Here is a 22,111-nt window from a genome sequence, read left to right on the forward strand (position 1 = left end):
GGATGTTGCAAGCAGAGGGAATAGCATGTGCCAGGCCCTGGAATCCATGTGAGGTTGGCATGTACACGGAATTGTCTATGACAGTCGCTTGAAAGACCAGATCATGACATGCCTTTGTAGGTCCTATTAAGAATTTTAGATTTCTTTTTTTTACTCAAGGTCAAAGGCATGGTGTGGCAATACTATTTAAGTTGCTTTTTCTGGATCTCATTTATTTTTTACTTCTCATTTAAACACTGAGTGTTCCATAGAATTCTGTGCATAGACCTTTCCTCATGCTACATACTCTGGATGAATGTCTCTACTCCCATGGCTTCAGCTGTCACCTAGAAACTGCTGATTTTCAAATCTTCTAGACCCATATACCCATTTCCCCCATGGACACACGTCTCCATCAGGATGGCTGTAACTACCTCAAGATGGGGAATGATATTTCTGTCAATTCCGTTTCTGTGAAAACAAAATTTATAATTATATTCTTAAGCTGGGAATAAACTTCACTGGAATTTTATTTTTAGGTTAAAGCACATGAAATTACTGATAGTCAATTATCTTTGGTTTAAAATAATACCTTATTTTTGAGGAAAGTGTACTTTTAAGGGTTCTGTAGAGTGTTCTCATTCATGTTCCTTATTTTTTATTATTTTATTTTATTTTTCTCTCTAGTTTGGTGCCTTGCCAGCTGACGTTACCTCTTTATCCCTGTCACAAGAAAATGGAAGCTGCCCCCCAGCGCTTCCTCCTCCGGCTCCAGCACCCTCTACTGGAGCCTGCGCCCACGCCCCGCCCCCCCTCCCCCCCCTGCCCCCGCTGCCCTTTGGGGGTGCTGTGCCCCCACCGCCTCCCCTAGGGCTTCTCGGCGGACAGAACTCCCCTCCGCCACCCACCCTGCCATTCGGGTTAAAACCAAAGAAAGAATTTAAACCTGAAACCAACATGAGAAGACTGAACTGGTTAAAGGTAAAACAGAAATAAGTGGGAGAAAGCATACTGTTAACCTAGGTTAGAATTTAATTTTGTTTTTATTTGTATATAATTTCCAATGGGACCCCTAATCAAAGTGACGTTAAATAAATAGGCTTTTTTTTGGTTGTTTTTTAAGCATTGAGGTAAAGCCCTTTGCTCTCGACTAAGGTTTTCTGGTTTATGAACTTCGGTGGGAGTCGATGTTGTTACAGTGGGATTTTATTTGTAATTAAATTGATAATTCATCATTATTATGATTGAACCCTGTATTTCTGAAGTGTTTCACAAAAGTACATAGAAGTTAATGATCTTAGGAACGTCTTTATGTTGGTAACTATTGGGAAAGGTATTTCTGGTTGTCAGAAGCTGGTATTTAGTTAGGACACAGGAATAATGAATCCTGCAGAAACGTGGTTTTCTGATCCCATAGTATTATATCCTGCCCTCGAAGATTCGTAGTGCGCACAAGCATCATTAAAGACTCTGGAGAAGCATAACTGAGAAGAAACAAACTTCATTCCATTCAGCTTCAATCCCCAACATTTTCCCTAATAACAGCTTAACCTCCTGCTGAGCTCATATTTCACTGAACACAGTTTGGAGAACAATCTTACAGAGATTACTTCATAAACATTGGCTGGCAGCTATGGGACGCTGGGTCTGAATGTAGTGATTGGGCTGGGACAGATGAAACACCCAGCTACTTATGAGTCAGTCTTCTCTCTGATTGCAGATCAGACCTCATGAAATGACTGAAAACTGTTTCTGGATAAAAGCAAATGAAAATAAGTATGAAAATGTGGATTTGCTTTGTAAACTTGAGAATACATTTTGCTGCCAACAAAAAGGTGAGTTTAACATCTTGGTTACTTGCTAATTTGAATAACATGGCCACTTTTTATATATTAACCACTAGAAAGCATTATTTTAAGAGTCCTATACATATTTTTACTTTTTTAATGGGTAAATACATGATCTAATAAAATGAAATGTTTAAAAAGTGAAAACTTTGTTATTTAGAGTATCAAATAAACAACTTTTAAAATGAAAATGATTAATACAAAACTTAAATTTTCTCTGTAGTACCTTTTGAAGATGTTCTAAATTAGATTTTCATAAAGGAGGCTATTTTCAGAGAGAATTTTGGCTCAAGAATTCCTTTTTTGTCAATGAATAATAGTAAAACAAAAAAAAGTGAACCTTTTTCTAGTCAGAATTTTACCACTATTTAATATTACAGTAACTGTCACATAGTTTAATTGAGTCATGTGGGATAGAAATCAATTTGTAGAGTATCTTGAAAGTTAGCTTGAAACAGGAGGTGTATTAGGTTTTATGATTTTTTCATTAAAAATAATGGAATTTATTTTTCAAATTGTTTTGTGATAGCTTTTATGTGTTCAGTGTGATTTGTTTTTATAAAGAAACAATTATGTTTAAATATTATTCTTGTCTGAAAATGGAATTTATTTTATCCAATTTCATGCTGTTAATTTTAAGTATCATGGAACATTTGAATGCTATGTCTTAGATCAGGGATTACCTTTTAATTTCCGAAAAAGAACCCTTTTACCACAGGTTTATGCCACTTGACGTTCCTGGCTTCACTGAGAACAGAGAGAGCTGAAGGGGAGTGATTATACTGGACAGGTGTGGTTAGGTCTGCAGATGGGAAGGCTTGGTGTAGAGAGAGAAGAATTCTTAAAATGCCTTCTGTGTACTAGGCACCATGCTAGAGGCTTTATATACCTGATTTAACTTGATTGTTACAGCAACCAAGAGATATTGGCAGATTAAAAAAAATCATTTGTATTCCTTTGACATGCTTTTTAAAACTATAATTATAAATTAGAAACTGAAAAATAATTGTAGGTTAGAAACACTAAAAGGTTATTGCAAATAAAGGTTGCTTTCTAGAAGTGGTGGTAAATGTAGTGCCTTTACCACAATTCTGAGTGCCGTTGGTCTTTTCTGTTTTGTTTTGTTTTACTGGAAAGTTTTTTGTTTTTGTTTTTTTTTAATTACCGTTGACATTCACTATTATAGAGCATCGCTGATCTTGACCAAAATAGTAAAAAGGATATATTTTGATCTTTGAAAATTTTTTTTTTTTTTTTTTTTTTTTAGCAAGCTTACCCTAGGAAAACTTGTGAAGCAAGCAGATCTTAATTTTACTTTTTGATTATGCAGAATCAAAATTTTTTTTGAATAAGATTAGTGTACTCTTCAGGCAATCAAGAAAAATATATGGCAGTTAAAATGTATATTTACATGTAAAACACTTCAGAATTTCAGATTTCACAATCTGGAATTGATTAGTTTTCCCTTTGCTTTCCTAGTAGGTGGAAATGGAGGTACCTAGCAGCTATTTAAGTAATACTGCCATCCAGTTACTCTCTTTTTCCCCCCCCCTGCTTTACTCTGATTACTTTCTTAATTAATGAGGCTCAAAAGGGAAACTTGTTAGCATGTCTTTAATTTAGCTGTAGTGTTAGCCCTAAATGAAATAATTGGACCTTTAAAAAATTCTTAAGTCATCTAACTTTAGCCTTGAGATTCAAGGTTACAAAAAAACCCATGTATTTGCTCAGTCTAATACTAGTTATAAAGGTTAAGATGTGGAAATGAGCATTTTCTGAGTGCTTCGTACTTGGCGTGCCCCTCCGACTTTGCACGTGCCGTCTCCTCTGCCCTGACTCTCTTTCATTTGACTTAGAGGCTGGCAGAGGCCTATGACTTCTATTTTCTCATCTCAGATGTGACTCTCTCTCTCTCTCCTGTGACAGTGGATGATATTTCCATGGTGAACAGAAAAGACGAGGAAGCCCAGGGTTGTAACCCTGGGCACTGCTAACATTTCACGATGCCAACAGGAGACAAGCTGTGACAGTGACTGTTTTTTGGTTTGGATTTTAAAGAATAATTTGTAGAAAGTATTATTTAAAGAGCCTCAATTGTGTGTGTGTGTTTTGACATGAGTAGTAGTTAATGATTTTATTGGAAAAGGCTCCTTTCAGAAAAGCAGGATTTTGTATAGATATTTTCTAGGAAAGATCAGAAAGGAAGACAGGAGGAAGGAGTCTGGAAAGCTTAGACGAGGTTAAGGGCTGGTGGATGGATGGATGGCTGTTTGCCGTCTCTGTGTTCATGGCCTGGCTGCTGAGGCATCGGGTCCAAATTGGGACATTGACCTCTTCCCCGTGTCTGCAAAGCTTGCTTTGTGTGAATCAATTTTATAATTTCTGCAGAATTCAAGATTAAAGCTACTCACATATTTCTTGTTCAGTGTAACGTGAAAATATAGTTGCTCCCTATCCCTTAGCGAGTGGTGGGGAGTGGAGGTGTTGGCCGCTGGTTGATTTCCACCATTGGTTTGCTTCACAACTTGGCAGGAAGGACAAAGGACTCAGATTACCGAAGAAGAGTGGGTTTTTAGAGAAAAACACATACATATATACACACACACACACATATGTGTGTGTGTGTGTGTGTTTGTGTGTATATGTATATATATGTGTGTGTGTGTGTGTGTGTGTGTGTATATACACACACATATATATATATTTCCAGTTGCTCTTTTGACTAAGAACATTTGTGACAACATGGATGGACCTTGCGGGCATTATGCTAAATCAAATAATATGACCTCTCATATTGTGGAATCTAAAAAATACAAACAAAAAAACTCATGGATACAGATTGGTGGTTTCCAGAGGCCAGGGGTGGTAGGAGGGTAGAAATTAATTTTAAAAAAGAAGAAGAACCAGGGTTATTTTTTTGATCACAAAGGTGGATGTTCCTTCTCAGGCATTTAAAGTATTAGATGCCAATCCCAGTGCTTCCTAAGTATTTGAAATAAGTAGAAAGTAAAAAGGAGCTGAATCCAGTCATTTAAAGTGAACCTTGAAATTTTCGGTCACATATTCTTTATTTTTCGTTACAAAATGTGGCTTTTCTTTTTCATACAGAAGGCACTGCTGTAGGTTTCTGAGACTTTTAGGTTAAGGTGATTGAGTGTTAGAGGTCTCATACCCCGAGAGTTAGAAATGGAAGAGGGATGACCGATACCTACAGATCACCTGTGGTGTGTGCCAGTCCCCGAGCTGGCCCATCTTCGCGTTACTCTGTTCAATCTTTACCGCATCTTTGCTGATCTTTTCCTCCTGCAAAGCAGACTGACTCGCCACAATACCACCCCGCCCATAGATACTCTTGGTAAGAACTTGGACATCTCCTCTTAACTCATTTTGCCCTTCATTGTATCTCTTCATTTTTCAGTTTGATTTTACTTATTTCATTTTTTAAACTAACCTCCCTGTGACATTTATAACATTGCTTCAACGGGAGAGTGCCTCGTGTCATATCTTAAGGAGTACAGGAACCTCTCTCTAAGCTTTCTCCCGGGATAGCAACATGTTTTTCCTGATTTAATTCAATCTTTTTTTTTTTTTTTTAATACCTTGCTATTTAAGTATCTCACTTTGATTTCCTTGCATCCCTCAGTTCTACATTTTTGAGATACATCTTAGCTTTCCGTATTTTAAATTCTTCTGCAAATAACAGGCATTTTTCCTCATCGTCTTTTTCTTATTTTTCTTCTCTGTCATTCCTCCCACTCTCTCTCTTTCCGATACTTGGCTAACACTATGCAAGTCAACAGATGTATGTCGAGTATACATTGTATGTCAGGCCTTGTTTTTGACACTGGGGACGCTAATGAGAAGAGCAGACTTGTGCTTGGTTCTCATGTTGCTTTTACAGTTTCAGTGAAACTCAGTTGAGTTTTTAGTCGAAACATAAGAATGATGAGTGGAACAATAAATGCCGTTTTGATTTTTTGAAAAGAACGACATATTTTATGGCCTTCAGCTTCTGTTAAGAATTAACAAGATCATAAAAGAACATTGTAATATCTCTTTGAAATTTAATCATAATATTCATATACCGAACATTTGGTATCATCAAAACAATGCTAATGACCTGTGTATTTTTTACCAGATTGGAAGCATCTGTTGGTTAATTTTTACAGGCTGTTGGAAAATGGATTAAAGTATACTAACAGGTTATTGGTGTTGGATTTATCAACTAAAATTAATATTAATTACTTTCATTATTCACAAACTGTTAACTTAATAGGGATTAAAGGGCTTTCTGAAAGTATATGAATAGGCTAATTCAGTTAGACTGATTTATTATGAAAATGTGATTCCACAATTGTTAGCTTTCTGAAGTAATCACATTTTATAACAGGTGCATCATATTTGCCTGATAGAGCCAATAAACTGGTTTATAAATATTTCTCAATTGAAGTTATGGCATATGGAAACAGTTAATGGATTACACACTTAGAAACAAATCAGGCTTAGGTTTCTGACATCATAGTCCAGTGGACCAACTATTGGGGTAGAGAGTGATTGAACTATGGATTATCTCAGGGACTTGCCCCTGTGTTCAGGATGTTGCTTTGTATAAGAAACACTAATTCTCTGTATGAACAAAAATGTATAAAAAGTACTAAAATACTTCACAGGCTGACATTCAGGTGAACAATATAATTTATAACAGAGATAGGTTTCTTGGGAATGCATGTTAATAAGGAGGTGATGCCAAAATGAATGCAACGTGTCTTAAACATCTTACAGGTTTCTGAAAAGAACATTTGACAAACGCTAATTTAGGAAGATTGGAGAGAAAGTGGAGAATTAAATATTTCTCTAGGGATTTACCTTTTGGTTCTGTGTGTGGCTGAATCTCAAGAGAACTAAAGACTTAAGGAAATCATGACATAGGTTGGGAATGTCTTGTTTTTCACCATTAGAAAATATTTCATCGTTACCAATTATATTGTACCCTGTCTTGGGTTGCTGAAAGAACAGCAATTTTTTCTGAAAGCTTTTAGAGAAAGGCTATAGAAGGTGAGTTTATTTAGCCTGGACACAGGCGACTTTCAGGTCTGCAAAATGCTTCAGTTACCTGCTTAGTTACACAGCGTATCTTCAGCATGGTATAGTAAAATTGTAAAGGTCCCTGTAAATAGGCATATTTCTTGAATATTGTACAGATGCTATGAGTAGAAAGGGGAGAGGCTTGGACTTGTGTGCATTAGGTAGGGGGAGGGTGTGTGCGCCCATAAACATACCTTTTTTTCCTTTCTCTTCCTTCACTGGAGAGAGGGATGGTGGTATTAGGGCACTGGCTTCAACTGGAGTCACTTGACAAGTGGGGAATGCGATATCCCTTTCGTGTTACTAGTTCACCTTGGTTATTTTAATTCTGGTAGCAGTTTTTGGTGGTGCACCTGTAAGCTATCATCTGTTAACAAAATTGTAAAGTCATTACATTCCATGTTATATACTTTTTTCTCTCAGGATTTCTGGCTCTATCTGGCAAATATCATGCACCTGTATCTCCTGTCTTAGTGTCTCTTTACCCAGGACATTCCCTGTTGTCTTCCGGGGTATACAATTCTCCATTTCAGGGAGCTGTTCTTTGCCATGTGTTCATTACGTTCTGTCACTCAGGACTCCCATTCATAATTAGTGCAGGGCATTATTCACCTGAACATATAAATGAATGCACTGTTTTCATCTTAAAAAAATAATTGCAAATCTAGCTCTTCACATCCCCTCTTCTCTCCCTCTCCTCCACTCCTTCCTGCTTCCCCCCGACCCATATATGACTTACTGGCTTGGAAGAGGTAGAATCACCTGGTTATGTTGTAACCATCCTGGAGTGGGGTCATGGCAGGGGCGTCATTAGGAGATGTACAGGGCCTTCGAGCTGGATTATATGCTATAGGAATTTCATATTAAATTATGTAAATTCTTTTGTAGCAGAAAAATTTCTGTGTGAAAATGACTTTATTATATGTTTTATGGCCTTGAACTTCATCAGTTAGATTTCGAAGTAATTATCTATTCATGTGTTTAGGTAAACTGGGTGTTTATTGTCCCTCCACATGAAATCATTTGGGGATCTTATGCCCTCTAACGTATTCTGTGCATTTAACACAAGCTCTCATATATTTCGTGGCATCTAAGAAGAACACCAGGTTAGAGACCTTTGGTTATCACAGCTCTAACTTGTCTAACTGCACGTTTAAAAGAATGGATATTTCAAAGTCTGACACGCTCTACTCCAGGAGTTCTTAACTTGATGTCTGTGAACTTGGATAAGGGAAAGAAAAACAACAGGGCATCATCACTTTCAGTAACCTCTAACTGAAAGTTAGCTATTCTTCAGTTGTAAATACAGGCAATAAACACAGCAGTACTTATGCCATTTCTACCCGTAAAGTTCATATATTACTTTTATATCACATTATTTCAGATACATATATCAAAATATCATTGAAATTCATCACTACTTCAAAATTGCAATAGTTATTAGACCTGCAGCTAGATCTTGATATTTAATACATTAATAAAGAAGCATGTTTCGTTAGTTGGGTCCTCCAGGAAGCGGGTACTGAGATGTCAGAGTGCAGGAGGTTTTTTTTAGGGAGCAGGGGCTGGGTAATCATGTGAAAGGTAGGGGAAGCAGGACAGAACAGGAAGAATCTGAGGTCACGACGAAAATCTGACAAGTTCTCAGCCATGGCAGGTGGGAAGCAAGGAGCTCTGGAGCAGACAGAGGGTGCCTGTTAGGAGTCCCCAGATGGGCCCTGCGTAGCTCAGTCATTGGCTGGGGCTGCCAGGAGGATCGTGGCCTGGGCTCACAAGCCCAGGAGGGACCCGAGGGTGCTAATAGCTTAGTTTGTCCGCTAAGTGCACTACTTGCAGCTGAGTGGAAGGTTCATTCTGAAGGGAGAGCTGAGCAGTGCATCTCCATGGCTGCCATGAGCGTTGGTACTGGTTCACTGGTTCACGAACTGGCATGCTGTGCATTTTGATAGCCGTGTTGGAGTATCATCGCTTCCTTTGAAATCCTATGTATTTTATGCATTTAAAAATTATTCCGAGAAGGAGTCTACTTCTCTGACTGCTGATGGGGTCCATGGCTAAAAAGGTTACGAACCCAGCTGCAGCCTTTCTGATTCGTGCAGTGGTGGGAGTGGGGCCTCTGCCCAGCCTCAACTGCTGCTTATTCATATGTTTTTTGTTTGTTTGTTTGTTTTGTTTCGTTTTTTAGTTCAAGGGTCCAATACATTATTTGTAATGAGATCTTTCATCCAACTTCGAAAAAATTCAATGGTGGTTTCAACATCAGGCCATCCATTTTGTTTTAAATCCACCGTAACAGAGTACATTTCCTAATAAAAGCATATATCAAATCTGGAAAAAATATGAAACTGCTTAATTAGACAGTAATAAAACAACAGTATTAATAAAGTTTGCCTTCTTTTTTAGCAGTTATATTTACTTCACGTATATCACTTTATTGCTCCCCAAGGCAAATACTGTGTACGTTTTATGTTTAAGAAGTTCCACTCTTCAAGCGAAGTTGGGCTAAAAGGAGCCGCCGCTCTGAACAGAATACAGATGTGACTCTGAAGCTATTGCTCCTTCTGCTATGCCACACTGCTTCCCTGATTAAAAGAAATCCTATTATGTTTTATTTAAAGTGTGCTCTTCTTTGATTTAAAATAATTTTCCTCTCATCTCCTGCCACCTTACCACTGCCCCACAGCGGTTCACCCTCATCCCAGCGATTATATTAAAGACTTTAAAAACTTGCCATTTTTTATTAGGACCACCTTTCATCATGTGGTACCTCTGTTCACTTCTGTAAGTATTTGAGCTGTAAATACTAACACCATGCTGTGGCGTGTACAGGAGAAGTGAGGGACCACAGAGTCCACCCTACAAGTAGGTGACCCCAGCTTTTACAGCTGTAGTTTTCTCCTCTATAAAAAGGGGGGAGATAATACCCATCTCATGAGGTTATTGTGAGGATTACATAATGAATATTTTTAAAGCCTCTTTTGCAGTGTCCAGCTCATTGTAGTTGCTTAGGAAATATTAGCTGAACTTAAATTTCGAGAATTCAGGCTGGTTTCTACTGGGAAGGTTTTGTATATCACCTCTGAATCTTCCAGAATTGTCACAAGTTAAATGATCTCCCTCCAGTTTTAGCCCCACTTCAAATGAAGACTTCTAAACCATGAAACTGCTGTTAACTGACCCATTAATAGTCACTCACGAAATCCTTCTGTAATACTGGTCTGTACCATTAACTTTAGAAAATAATAGAAATTATTCTGCATATCTTTTTTCACATTTGTGTATGTCTTAACTGTCAAATGCTTTATTAAGTTCCTGTGGAGAGGGATCTGTTGAATCAGGAATAAATGGAAAGACTTGTTTTGGGTTTTATTCCATGACATTCATGATATTTTTCTTTCCGTTTCTAAGTCATTAATGGAGCTGGTGCTCAACAAGTTTTGTGATTTTATGAAATTTAAACGCTGAACATTTTAATTTTTCTTAGTGCGATTCAGTTTTAGAGCGTTAAGCTGGTGACTTGAGAGTGATCGTGAAAAGCTCATTCAGTTCTTTATAAACTCTTACTGGTTCTTGTTAATAATTCATCATTATTTTTAACAGTTACACTTTCAAAGAATAGTGAGGATGGTAAGGATGGTTTAATATATTCATGGGACTGAGATGCATCAAGGTACAGGAAACCTTTAGTTTATACATGAGTGCCAAGTAGAGTTTATGGCCTAAATTCTCCCCAGGTTTTGCAGGAAGGTTGATAACTTAATTTTCTTAGTTTCATAGCATGCCAGCAGATGGTTCAGAGGAGTAATAGTTTTATAGCCATAGGTTACTTATTTTATTTTTTTTCCTTCTAGCTTCGTGGTGTAAGCTAAAGAAATTATTTCGGTGAATCTCATGCGATTGTTGAAATTCTACGATTTTTTAAATTAAGAACTTCATATGATATAGCCTAATTCTTGTTTTCTAAATTGGTGACAAATTAAAGAAATATATAAAGAAATGTCTTTAGTTTATGGCTTAATTGAAATCGAGTATTGGTATTTCTACTTGTCTAATAGCTTGTCATGTAATGGATAAGGGGGCAAAACTCGTGAAGTGGAAAGTATTTATCTCAGAATGATTTATGGCCCCCAAATCTAAGATTGGCAGAGCTTGGCATTTTACATGCTGCATTAGTGTATGTGAATCAATCTTTTCTGGCGAAGCTGTGAGGAAATTTGCCTGCAGGAAACAGTACCCAGTTTAAAGGTGATTTAAATGAGAAATTTGGTAGTGGTGGTCCCAGAGTTGGTAAACTCAACATCCCAGTGATGTCAGGACTCTAGGCAGCTTCTTATCCATTTTCTTAGCTTTCTCTCCAGTTTCAGCCTAGTTTAGCTAACGAAGATGGAAGTTGCTGTTTTGCTCACAAGTGGAGCTTTGAGGTAGTTTCCTGTTGCTGCTCTATCAAATTATTGCAGATTCAGCTGCTTAAACAACACAAATTTATTGTCTTACAGTTCTGTGGGTTAGAAGTCTGACATGGGTCTCACTGGGCTAAAATCAAGGTGTCAGCAGGGCTCCATTCTGGAGGTTCTAGGATAGAGTTTGTGTCTTGCTTTTCCAGCTTGCTTTGGAATAATTTGTTAGAGCTGCAATAGAGAACTAATACATTCCTCAGCTTGTGACCCCCCTTCCTCTAACCTTCAACCTTCCTCTAACCTTCAACCTTCCTCTAACCTTCAAAGTCAGCAGCGGCGAGGTGAGTCCTGTAGTCCATCTCTTTCTCTGTGATGTTCTTGATCACAACTTTCTCAGACTTTGACCTAAGCCAGGAAGGATTCTTTTAAAGATTCATGTGATTAAATTGGACCACCTGGGTAATCCAGGATAATCTCCCAGTCTTAGAGTCTTTAACCTTAACCACCCCTGCAAAGTTCCTTTTTCCATGTAAGATGACCATAGACAGATGAAGACTTAGACATCTTTGGCAGAGGAAAACGAAGGGCTAGGACAACTGGATGCCATAAAACGGCAACTTTTCACCAGGTACTTGGCCCTGTTAATTTAGCTCATTAAAATTATGTCAGTTTCCTTTAGCCCTGCATTTCCTGTACAGGAATGCCATTTTAGGGTCCTGGGGCATTTGGATTTAACTTTTTAGATCATTTATTCTGTTCATCGTTTATTGAGCTTTAGATCTTTACTAATTACATTAACATATTTTTGTTACCACAGTTAAGTACCTTTCTGGAGTTTTAGGAAAAATTCTTATGTCTTTCGAAGTGCCAGGAAGGATTTATTTCCCCTTCTTCATTCAAATATGCTATATTTAATAATGTGCAACAGATATCTACTGTATGTTTTTCAGTGTGTAATACTATTTCATTTTTTTCTGGGAAATTATTAAAGTCTCATCATATGTTTTTAACACATTTTTTTTTTTCAAACCATAAATACCCTCCAAAAACCTAGGATAAAGAACCACTGGCACTTAAAAACCAATTGGTTCCTGACTTTAACTTGTTATTGTGTATTTTAAGAAAGAGAGACTGGTTCTAATTTAGGAAAAGAAATGTATCGTCGTATACATTATTAACTTTGGGGAGATAACTGTTTTCTATATTACCTGTTGAAAAATTTAATAGTTTCCTTACCTTAGAGTTTACTTATATTTTAAAATAGAGATTGCTACTCTTGCTTTATGTTTTTTCACAACATATTTTTATCTGAATATTTATTTTTATGCGATAGACTTTGGCAAGAAGGACCTTTTTCTGGCCCAAATAGTACTCAAATCTAATAAGCATCTACAAATGGATATGAATATATAATTTCATTCCAACCTGAAAAATATGTTATGATAATTGCATATCTTACTGGATAATTTAAAATATAATATATAAAAACTTTATTTTAATTGGAAAAATTTCATCACCGAGGGAAATCACATTTATCAAAAGATCTAATGCAACCACACTTCACACAAAATAAGCAATTTAATTCAATTGTTAGCTCTTAGTTATTTGACAGTCGACTCTTTTGTCATCATATTGCCTTAGACTCTTTCTTCCTGAAGCAGGGTTCTTCTTCCTTCTTTAATCTTCTTTTCTTTTTCAATTAGAGAACCAATTATTTTTCAGAGTTTCATAGGTCACAGTGGAACAGTTTGGTTCTCTGCTCCCGTAGCATAAGATTCAACCCACAAGAGCCAAAATAGCCAATGGGGTAATTGTTTTTAAATGAGGGACATTCGTCTTTAGAGCTTTTATGTTTCCCTGTATTAGAATTATCCCTTTTCTTTATTTTACTTCATTTAAAATCTTATCTATCTGTATAAGAGTGGATATGAACTTTTTAAATTGACCAATCATTTGTATTTCCATTATGTAATTTAGAAGATTAGCAATGTTTTCAATACCAGTAGCACGGAAAACAGCAGTTTGTATCAGCTCCAGTGTGGTCACAAGACTTTTGTAGAGTTTACTATGTGTAATATATATGTACGTATATGTATATATACACACACGTATAGAGGAAAGAATATTGTTGCATAAACCAGATAATCCAAAATTGACAAATTATTGGATTGCTGTTTTATTTTTTACCATCTTTTTTACTCAGCAGGATTGTTGAGTACAAAGAAGGTAACATGATCATCCCATGCCCACTTTTGTATCTCCAAGGTGTACTTGACCCAAAAAGCTATTTTCGTGAATGTGTTCTTGATGAATAAACATAACCTACAACCTCAGTAAACCAAAATTTCCCATTATTCTTAATTATATTAGGGTTGTCAGAAGGCCAGAACAGCTGTTGGGGGCGGGGGAGAAGAAATGGGAGAAAGGAGCTGACTTACACAGTAAAGGGAGAGAGATGAGTGCGCCCACTCAGCCTCGGTAACTGTACCTCGTTCTTACATTTCAAGCTTTAGGCTTTTGCCCCTCTTGAATGTGAAGAGGCTGAGGCTCAGGGTAATCAAAAATCTGACCTTCAGTCTGCATCCTGAAGAAGTCATGAACTCACTCTTGCTGACTTCGTTCCTCGTGTCGTTTGCCCTCTCTCCTGTCGGGACACAGGAAGGAAGGGAGGCGGGAGAGCATGTCGGGGCATCAGGGGAAGTCTGTATGCGTTGATGTAGAAACGGCCTTGTTATCAGCTGCCCTGACTACCTGTGTAGCACAATGATATCTTCTTTATTTTGATCTTTTAAACCAGCTGTCCCCAACCTTTTTGGCATCGGGGACCGGTGCTCCTAAGAGAATCTAATTCTTGATGGTCTGAGGAGCGGAGGCGCTGATGCTGGTGCCGGTGAGCGGCTGCAAATATAGATGAAGCTTCGCTTCCTCGCCTGGCGCTCACCTCGAGCGGCCTGGCTCCTAACAGGCCACGGACCAGTACCGGGCCAGGGGTTGGAGACCCCTGCTCTAAACTTTAGAAGCTATGGTAGCCATTTCATTCATTATATACTTTCTTTAAATCTTTTTTTTTTTTCCTTAAATAGCTTTCATATTGTTTTCTTATATATTTCTTTTTTATGACAGTAATGCAAGCTGCTTCAGATTCATCATCCCTACTCATATCACATTTATCATATCCCACGTGTGCACACATTCTAAAGCATTCAAAAGAAAAAGGACTGCTCTGTCTGGTATTCGTACCCTTCCTCAGTCAGGGCCAACTTGTATTTCTAGCTATATTCTCGCTGTTTTTCTGCTCTGGACAAACTACCCCAGTAACTTCGGTTGACTTTTTCACTAAATTTGGCTGTGCATTTTCTTGCCTCTCCCTGTGTCTTCATCACTTACTCGGAATGTTTTAATTTGTAGTCCCTCCACAGTCTTTATCTCCTGGGAAAATTCCCCATGGGAGCTGCGGCCGACTTACTGAGAACACATCTTTCAGCAGGCGAGGCACTGGAGAACCTGCCTGGGGTCCGCCCCGGCCACCGGAGCCCAGTCTCTGCCGTCACGTGGTCGAGGCCTTTCTGTCTGTGCTGGAGAATGACGGTGCCTTTGGAAACCCTGCTCTTCCCTCCTCCTCTGCTATCTAACTTCATCTCCCACTTTCCCCTCAGTTCTTTGACTTCACCCACACTGGGCAGCTTCCATGACATCCCAGGTAGCCCAGATACAGGCCTGTCTTGGTCTCTTCTCTGCCTGGAACATTCACATTGCAGATGTCAGCTTGATTAAGTCCCTTACCTCCACCAAGTCATGACTCAAATGTCGCCGCCTCAGTGAGGCCTCTGTACTTACCTCCCAATTTAATACTGCCACATTTTCTGAGCTTCCCACCCCCATCCCAATTCTTCCTGCCTTGTTGTTATGTTTTTATATTTATCACCTAACATATCGTTTATTCCTTGTTTACGAGGTATATGTTTCTTTTTCTCTGCCTCCATTGGAATTTGAGCTCTTTAAGGAAGCAGATCTTTCATTTTCTGAGGTCTCCCAAGCACCTAGAAGAATGCCTAGCGCATAGTGGGCACCAAATTAATGTTTGCTGAATAAATGGCCAGGTTTTCATTTCTTTAAAACAGACATGTCATAGTTTCAGCCTCCTTCAGCAAACTGTCTTTATTTTCATTTTAAGCAAATAAGAATTTCGGAAGGAGAGAATTATTATTTAAATGATCTAGATTCCAATTAACTCTGCCACTGATGACTAGCTCTGAACGAATAACACGCTCTTTTGTAAAATAGGTAAAAAAAATTCAGAGAATAATGAAGGCGGTTGAGAATGAGAAAGATTCAGGATCTAGAGTCTAAAATAATTCATTGTTTTCTGTTTTAGCAGAAAAATCAGTGTGAAAAGGAAAAAGTTTAGGTAAATTCTGCGTTATTGTTGGATGGACCTTGATGTCTGCAAAGCAGTAATAACTGTTAGCAAACAGTTTAAAGCACATTTTATAATTTTTTTCCCCTGAAAATTGTTTCTTTCTTGGGTGTCGATTATTTTGTGTGTCTGAATTGGTGTGAAATTCACATTACATACAATTAACCATCTAAAAGTGAATAATTCAGTGGCATTTAGTATGTTAACAATGTTGTGCAACCACCACCTCTAGTTATAAAACATTTTGATCAAAGTAAAACTCGGTGCCCATCAAGCAATTTCTCTCCATTATCCCTTCCTCCCAGCCCTGGTAAGCAGCAGTGTTTTCTGTCTCTACGAACTTATCTATTCTTGATGTTCTATCTAAATGGAATCATGCAATATGTGACCTTTTGTATCTGGCTTCTTTCACTTAGCATAACATTTTTATAGATCATCCACATGGTTGCATGTATCAGTACTACATTTCTTTTAATGGGCGAATAATATTCCATTGCATGTAAGTACTATGATTTGCTTATCCATTCTTTGTTAGACATTTGGGCTGTTTTCTCCTTTTGGATATTGTGAGTAGTGCTGCTAGGAGCGTGTGGGCATGCATTTGAATACCTGTTTTCCATTCTTTGGGACATAGAGTTAGGAGTGGAATTCATGCGGTATGGTGATTCCATATTTAGCTTCTTTTAGGAACTGCCAAGCTGCTTTCCACAATGGCTAGATTATTTTACATTTGCAACAGCGGTGTACCAATTTCTCTGTATCCTTACCAACATTAATTTTTCTCTCTTTTTTTTCTATAGGTTTTTATTTTAAGCTTTAAACAAAGTTTACTGAAAACGATCCTTTTATAGAGGTTTGATTAGATATAGTAAAGAAAGTCAACTATGCTGACTCCTCATTATAGAGGTTAATAAAGGCTTTAATCATTTGTATCCTAAATGATATTATAAGAAATTTTAATGAATGGTGGTATGGGATTCAAAGGTACTATGATTGGGAAGCTAGCAATATTACATGAAAGATAAATGTGCCATAGGTTATTCTGTTTTATAACTAAATATTACAGTTGGCCCTTGAACAGCACAGGTTTGAACCGCACGGGTCCACTTGGATTTTCTTCAATAAGTTTACAGTCAGTTCTCAATATCCCCGAGTTTCACATCTGTGGGTTTATCTATCCATGGACCAAAAACGGTATTTTCGGTCCACGGTTGGGAATCTGTGGATGAGGACTGACTGTATGCGTTGTTCTATGCCATTTTATATGAAGGACTTGAGCATCCACAGAGTTTGTCATCTGCAGGGATCCTGGAACCCAACCCCCTGGGGATACCAAGGATCTACCGTAGTTAAGTTTTGGGGGGTTAAAAGTTACATGCGGATTTTCAAATGCATGGGGGTGGGCGCCTCTAAACCCCATGTTGTTCAACTGTATCTATGTGTTAGTAGTTAAGCAAACATAAAATATTACTCATGCTTTTTATTAAAATTATGTAAAGATAGTTCACTTAACCATTTAAACTGCTATAATTTATTCATTGTAAAAATTATATTACAGAAAGTTTAGAAAATGGATGAAATGAAAAATACCACACTAAACTCCACTATCCTACTTGAATTTATTGTAAAATTGGGCTATATTTTCTTTTATTCTTTCCAGATTTGTTTTGTTAACAATGTTAGTAACCCTGTGTATCCAGTGAATTTCTTATTGTTTTCATACATGCTTTAATATCTTGACTGAGCATGCAGTATTGCAGCTAGTCATTATATTGCAACAATAACACATATTTGATAATGTTGATTTGAACTGAGGTGCTTAGAAAAGACCTCATGAAGGAGGTAACTCCACTTTCCTGACCCCATGGAGACTTCATTTCTTGGCTTACGTGTCGTTTCCTTGAAGGGATGCCTTCTGTGACTTCCCAGGTTAAGATAGGTTCCTTTGTAATTCAGCCTCACATGGCTCATTATTTTTCATTCATAGCACTGGTTCGTGATTCTAATAAAATTCTTATTTGTATATTTATTTAATGTCCTTTTTTCTCTTATCAGACCATAATCATTTCATGGGAAGAACTATGTCTTCTCCCTACTGTATTCCTTTCCCCAAGGCCGGTGTCTGATGCTCAGTGGTGCTTAATAAGCCTGTTAGAAGGATGAGTGAATGAACACACAGCGAGCGGGAGCTGAGTATGAATGAAGTTGCTGATATTCATGTGCTTTGTGTGCTTGGGGAATATGGAGGCTTGGTTGCTAAAGAGTAATAATGGAGTGTGTTTCAGTTTCTATGGTGATGGGAGGTAGGTGGTTAACGTCACTGGAAGATGAACCTGAAAGAGTTGTGTTCTTATTAGGGAGGTCTTTATATGCAAAATTTAGGCATTCAACTTTTGTTCTGTCATATACATATATATGTGTATTTAAATATTCTCTTGCAAATGTTGAAATGTTTTGAATAGGGACATAGCATGATAGAATGCTTTAACATGAAAACTTAGTATTGGGCAGCTCTGTGTTGTAGTAGGTAAAATCCAGAGTCTAGAATGCCAGTTCAGGAACTTATTACCCAGAGGACTGGTGATGGAGTCCTGAACTAAGGTTACTTCCATGGGAATGCAATAGACATGCGGGAGATTTGTGGAAGTATAATCAACCAGGTTCAGCCATTACCTGGTGGACTTTGGGAAGGATTTCAGAGCACAGGATGATTTAGATTTATAATGTGAATTAGGCTGAAAATAAATGGCATTTATTTCTATCCAGTTACCTTGAGATACTCTTATGGATCCCCACGATGAGTTATATCATGAGTTGGCAAAGCTTTTCTGTAAAGGGCCAAATAGTAAATATTTTAGTTTTTGTGGGCCATACGGTCTCACTCAAGGCTACTCAACCATGCTATTTTAGACAAAAGAGCCACATATGGAAACTAAAGGTCATGGCTATGTTCCAGTAAAACTCTATTTACAAAATAATGGTGGCAGACCAGACCTGGCCCCGTTGGGCTATAGTTTGCTGAGCCCGTGGGTTATATTATGGAAGTTTTATTTCAGATTATACTATTAAATCATAGTGGATCCCAGTATGGGTGATGCGGTTATATGATTTCCTTCGACAATGATCACCAATCTGAAGTAAGACTGGAAACATGGACCATTGTATTTACTCAAGTTTGGTGATCCACCTCCCAGACATTTGTTACTAAATGTCAAATAAGCAAGACAGAGAAAGGGTATTGTAGGAACTACCCTAAGAAGTTTGATCAGGAAATCTAAGCTGGGTGGTGGGGTAGACAATGTTGTCAGGGCGAATGTCAAGGGGACACTCCAAGTACAGGGACTAGAGATTTTCAGAGCGTCATGAGCAGGCTTCTTGGACATGAGAAGAATAATGTGGAATTTTAAGTGCTATATCTTGGAATAAGACCATTCAGGAATTGGTCTAATTCTAGAGTCACATAATTGTGCAAGCAAGATGTTGAAATGAAATAATGGAAATAGAAGCAAGATTCTGATGTACAAATTAACAATGAAAAGCTTCAGCTTTGGAATCAGACTGCCTGGTGGGAATCCTGTCTGATTTTTTGACTTTGCATGAATTTTCAGTCTTTTTCCAATTAACTTCAATTTTCTCATCTGTAAAAGAGGGCTAATAGCTTCTTACAGGACTATTGAGAGACAATGTCTGTTGAACGCCTTGCATGATACTTGCTTCATATTACCTCATAAATGGCAACTATTATCGTGATTACCATATTAATTTCATTTTATTTGTATTTCATTATGGCAAAGAAGTAGCGTTAGCTGTAGAAGTTGTTATGAATGGGGCATTGGACTGGATATTCTCTAAGTTCTTTTTTTATTATATCATTCCAAGTTTCTTCAGTGATATTAATTTATGTCTCTGAATGTCCATTTTTAAAATATGATATAGGGTACCACTTATTTGAGTAATAAATAATGATGTTATGAGACTTAATGGAAAACAATTTTTATTAGAAAGATGTGAAACTCCCCTCTCTATTGGCTAGTCTTTAAGTTAGGTCATAAGTTTAGATTATGTCTGACCATACTGCATCACAATTGTTTCTATTCATGAAATGGTACAGTCATCAGAGTCAGTGGTTGACATTGGTTTATTTCAAAGTAAGAAAGTGTTGAGTGAATTGACAGTGGGCCATGCAGAGTTAAAGTTAGAGGAGACTACTGTTTTTTTTTTTTTTTCCCAGTGACATTTTCTTAACTTTTTTTGAAAACTGTTGAACACGAGCATATGACTATACTAATTGTAATGCATTACTGTACCCCATAATCTATGAGAGTGTTCACCTTTGCACTCTGCCTGTCCAGCTGTTGCCTTGAACAATTATCAGCAAGTTGTTATTCCGGTATGAGCTGTGTCATGCTCGAAAGTGGGATAAAAAAAAATGTTAATGAACATGCATGAATGTTGGTTGATGAAGGTTAAGTGGTTGCAGATATGCTCTCTGCATTCTTTCCTGTGAATGTTCAGACTGAGGCAATGGGTTCTGATGAGGGATTACAAACAAATGCTGCTGATTGACAGTTCTTGATTTAACATTAAAATGGCATCTAAAGGCAAATTCTATGTTTCAGCTGAATAATAGACAGTGTCATTGACCCCTGGTGCAGCTCCACACTTCATCATCAGGTTTATTTTACAATATTCATTTTTTTCTATTGTAGCAGATTTTCAAATTCTTTTATTTTGTATTACACATTATTTTACAGTTGTGCCTGGCAATGGTGATGGTATCGTTTAAAAAAAAAAAACATAACTTGTTCATCATGTACTTATGTTTTTAGGATAATCACTTTGCAATTGTAAGTATGATCAAATTAAAATATCGTGTACAATAGCCGTTCGAGTGGACAAGCATGGGCCAGTACTCTGAGCAGCAAGCTCCTTGTCTTTATGTCCATCTCTGTGTAATTCTAAATGATGACCCAGGTGTTTTTCCAGGATTTGTTATTTGCTAATAACAATAAGCAGTATATATAATTCTTTAGGAATTTTTTGAATTGATTTTTGCGAACATAGCATTTCATATGCTGTAGATTGAATGTGGACTTTAAATACATTTTTTTTTCTTAAGAAATGACAGTTTAAGGAACAGTATGAAGTAATGTCGATGAGGCTTTTTTCTCATCATTTTTTTCCCTATTATTAATAATTCAGAACTTGGCATTCCAACTGGAAGCTGTGCTTTGTAAGTGTAAAATGTCATACAAATATTCATTTTTAACTTATTTTAGCTGAAAGGACAACACGTAAGGATTACAGTGCTTTGCATCTTTTAACAGAAATAGAAAAAGTAGGAATGTTTATTAAGTATAAAATTATAAAGTTAGTAGGAACTATAGCAATCATTTATTATTTAATAGTCAAAAAATTTGAGGACTAAACATAATAGACTTAAAATCTTTGCCAATAGAACCATCATTTGATATAACTGAGTTATTTGTTGATCATTGAGAAGTTTTTTTATATGCCCTATGGAGACAACTTTCTATAATTCACTGCATTCTTGATGTAAGATTTTAAAACAAGCCAGAGTAGTATTCTTCATTTTTTATTTTTAAATGTGTGAAGCTTGTTTGCAAAATTTAATTTACAAGTTTTCAATTTTTTCTGATAAAATTCATAATCATTATAGAAAATACTCATGTATTAGCCCTGAATTCTGAAAGAAACAGGACAGGAATACCCACCTGTACCTCTTGGCATTGGTTTGACTTCTGTTCTATAGATTGCTATTTCCCTGCAGTAGAGGGGCCTTCTTATCGCCCAGCCCTGCAGCTTTGTCCTTAAGGACTACTTCTTGAAGTTCTGTAATCCTTGTTGTATTCAATGCTTAAATCTTAGTGCTCCTGTGGCTTTTTTGTTAGTGAGTGAAATTGGATATATAAATCATACCACCTCAAGGCTGGCTACTTCTAAATACTATGCCTAGGGCTGCAGTTATCTGCTATCAGCAAGCAAAGGCTCTGGTTTAGTTATCGAATCAGTCATGGCAAATCATGCAGCCCAGCTGACCAGCCAGCTGACAGCCAGTCACCCAAGCCACAAATAATATCAGATATCTCTGCTATGAAAAGTACTGTCCTAGCTCCTAGTATACAGTGCTGAGCAAGACAGATATAATTTCTGCCTTCATGTAGTATATTTTTAAATGGAGAAGATAGTAAATAGATTGATAGACAAAGAAAACTAACCATAGTTTTTGAATGTGTCATGAAAATAGTGAGCACAGTATGATGATAGCCAGATTGGAGAGGGTCGTCTGGAAGGCCTTGGGGGTCATGACATTTAATTGGAGGCTCAAAAGAGAAGTAGGAATTTGCCAGGCAAGGAATTGAGGG

The 22,111-nt window shown here is 37.3% G+C and overlaps 1 protein-coding gene across 1 annotated transcript in view; it reads left to right on the plus strand.

The window, feature by feature from the left end:
• The window catches only part of DIAPH3 (diaphanous related formin 3), a 425,074-nt gene that overhangs the window by 162,940 nt on the left and 240,023 nt on the right, over window positions 1-22,111 (plus strand). The window contains exons 15-16 of the mRNA XM_039877169.1: window positions 667-960; window positions 1,700-1,814. Of these exons, the coding sequence (XP_039733103.1) occupies window positions 667-960; window positions 1,700-1,814 (409 nt within the window). The remainder of the gene's footprint in view (window positions 1-666; window positions 961-1,699; window positions 1,815-22,111) is intronic.

This window comes from Pteropus medius, unplaced genomic scaffold, assembly GCF_902729225.1.
Source record: "Pteropus medius unplaced genomic scaffold, Ma_sr-lr_union100, whole genome shotgun sequence".
Taxonomy (NCBI): Eukaryota; Metazoa; Chordata; class Mammalia; order Chiroptera; family Pteropodidae; genus Pteropus; species Pteropus medius.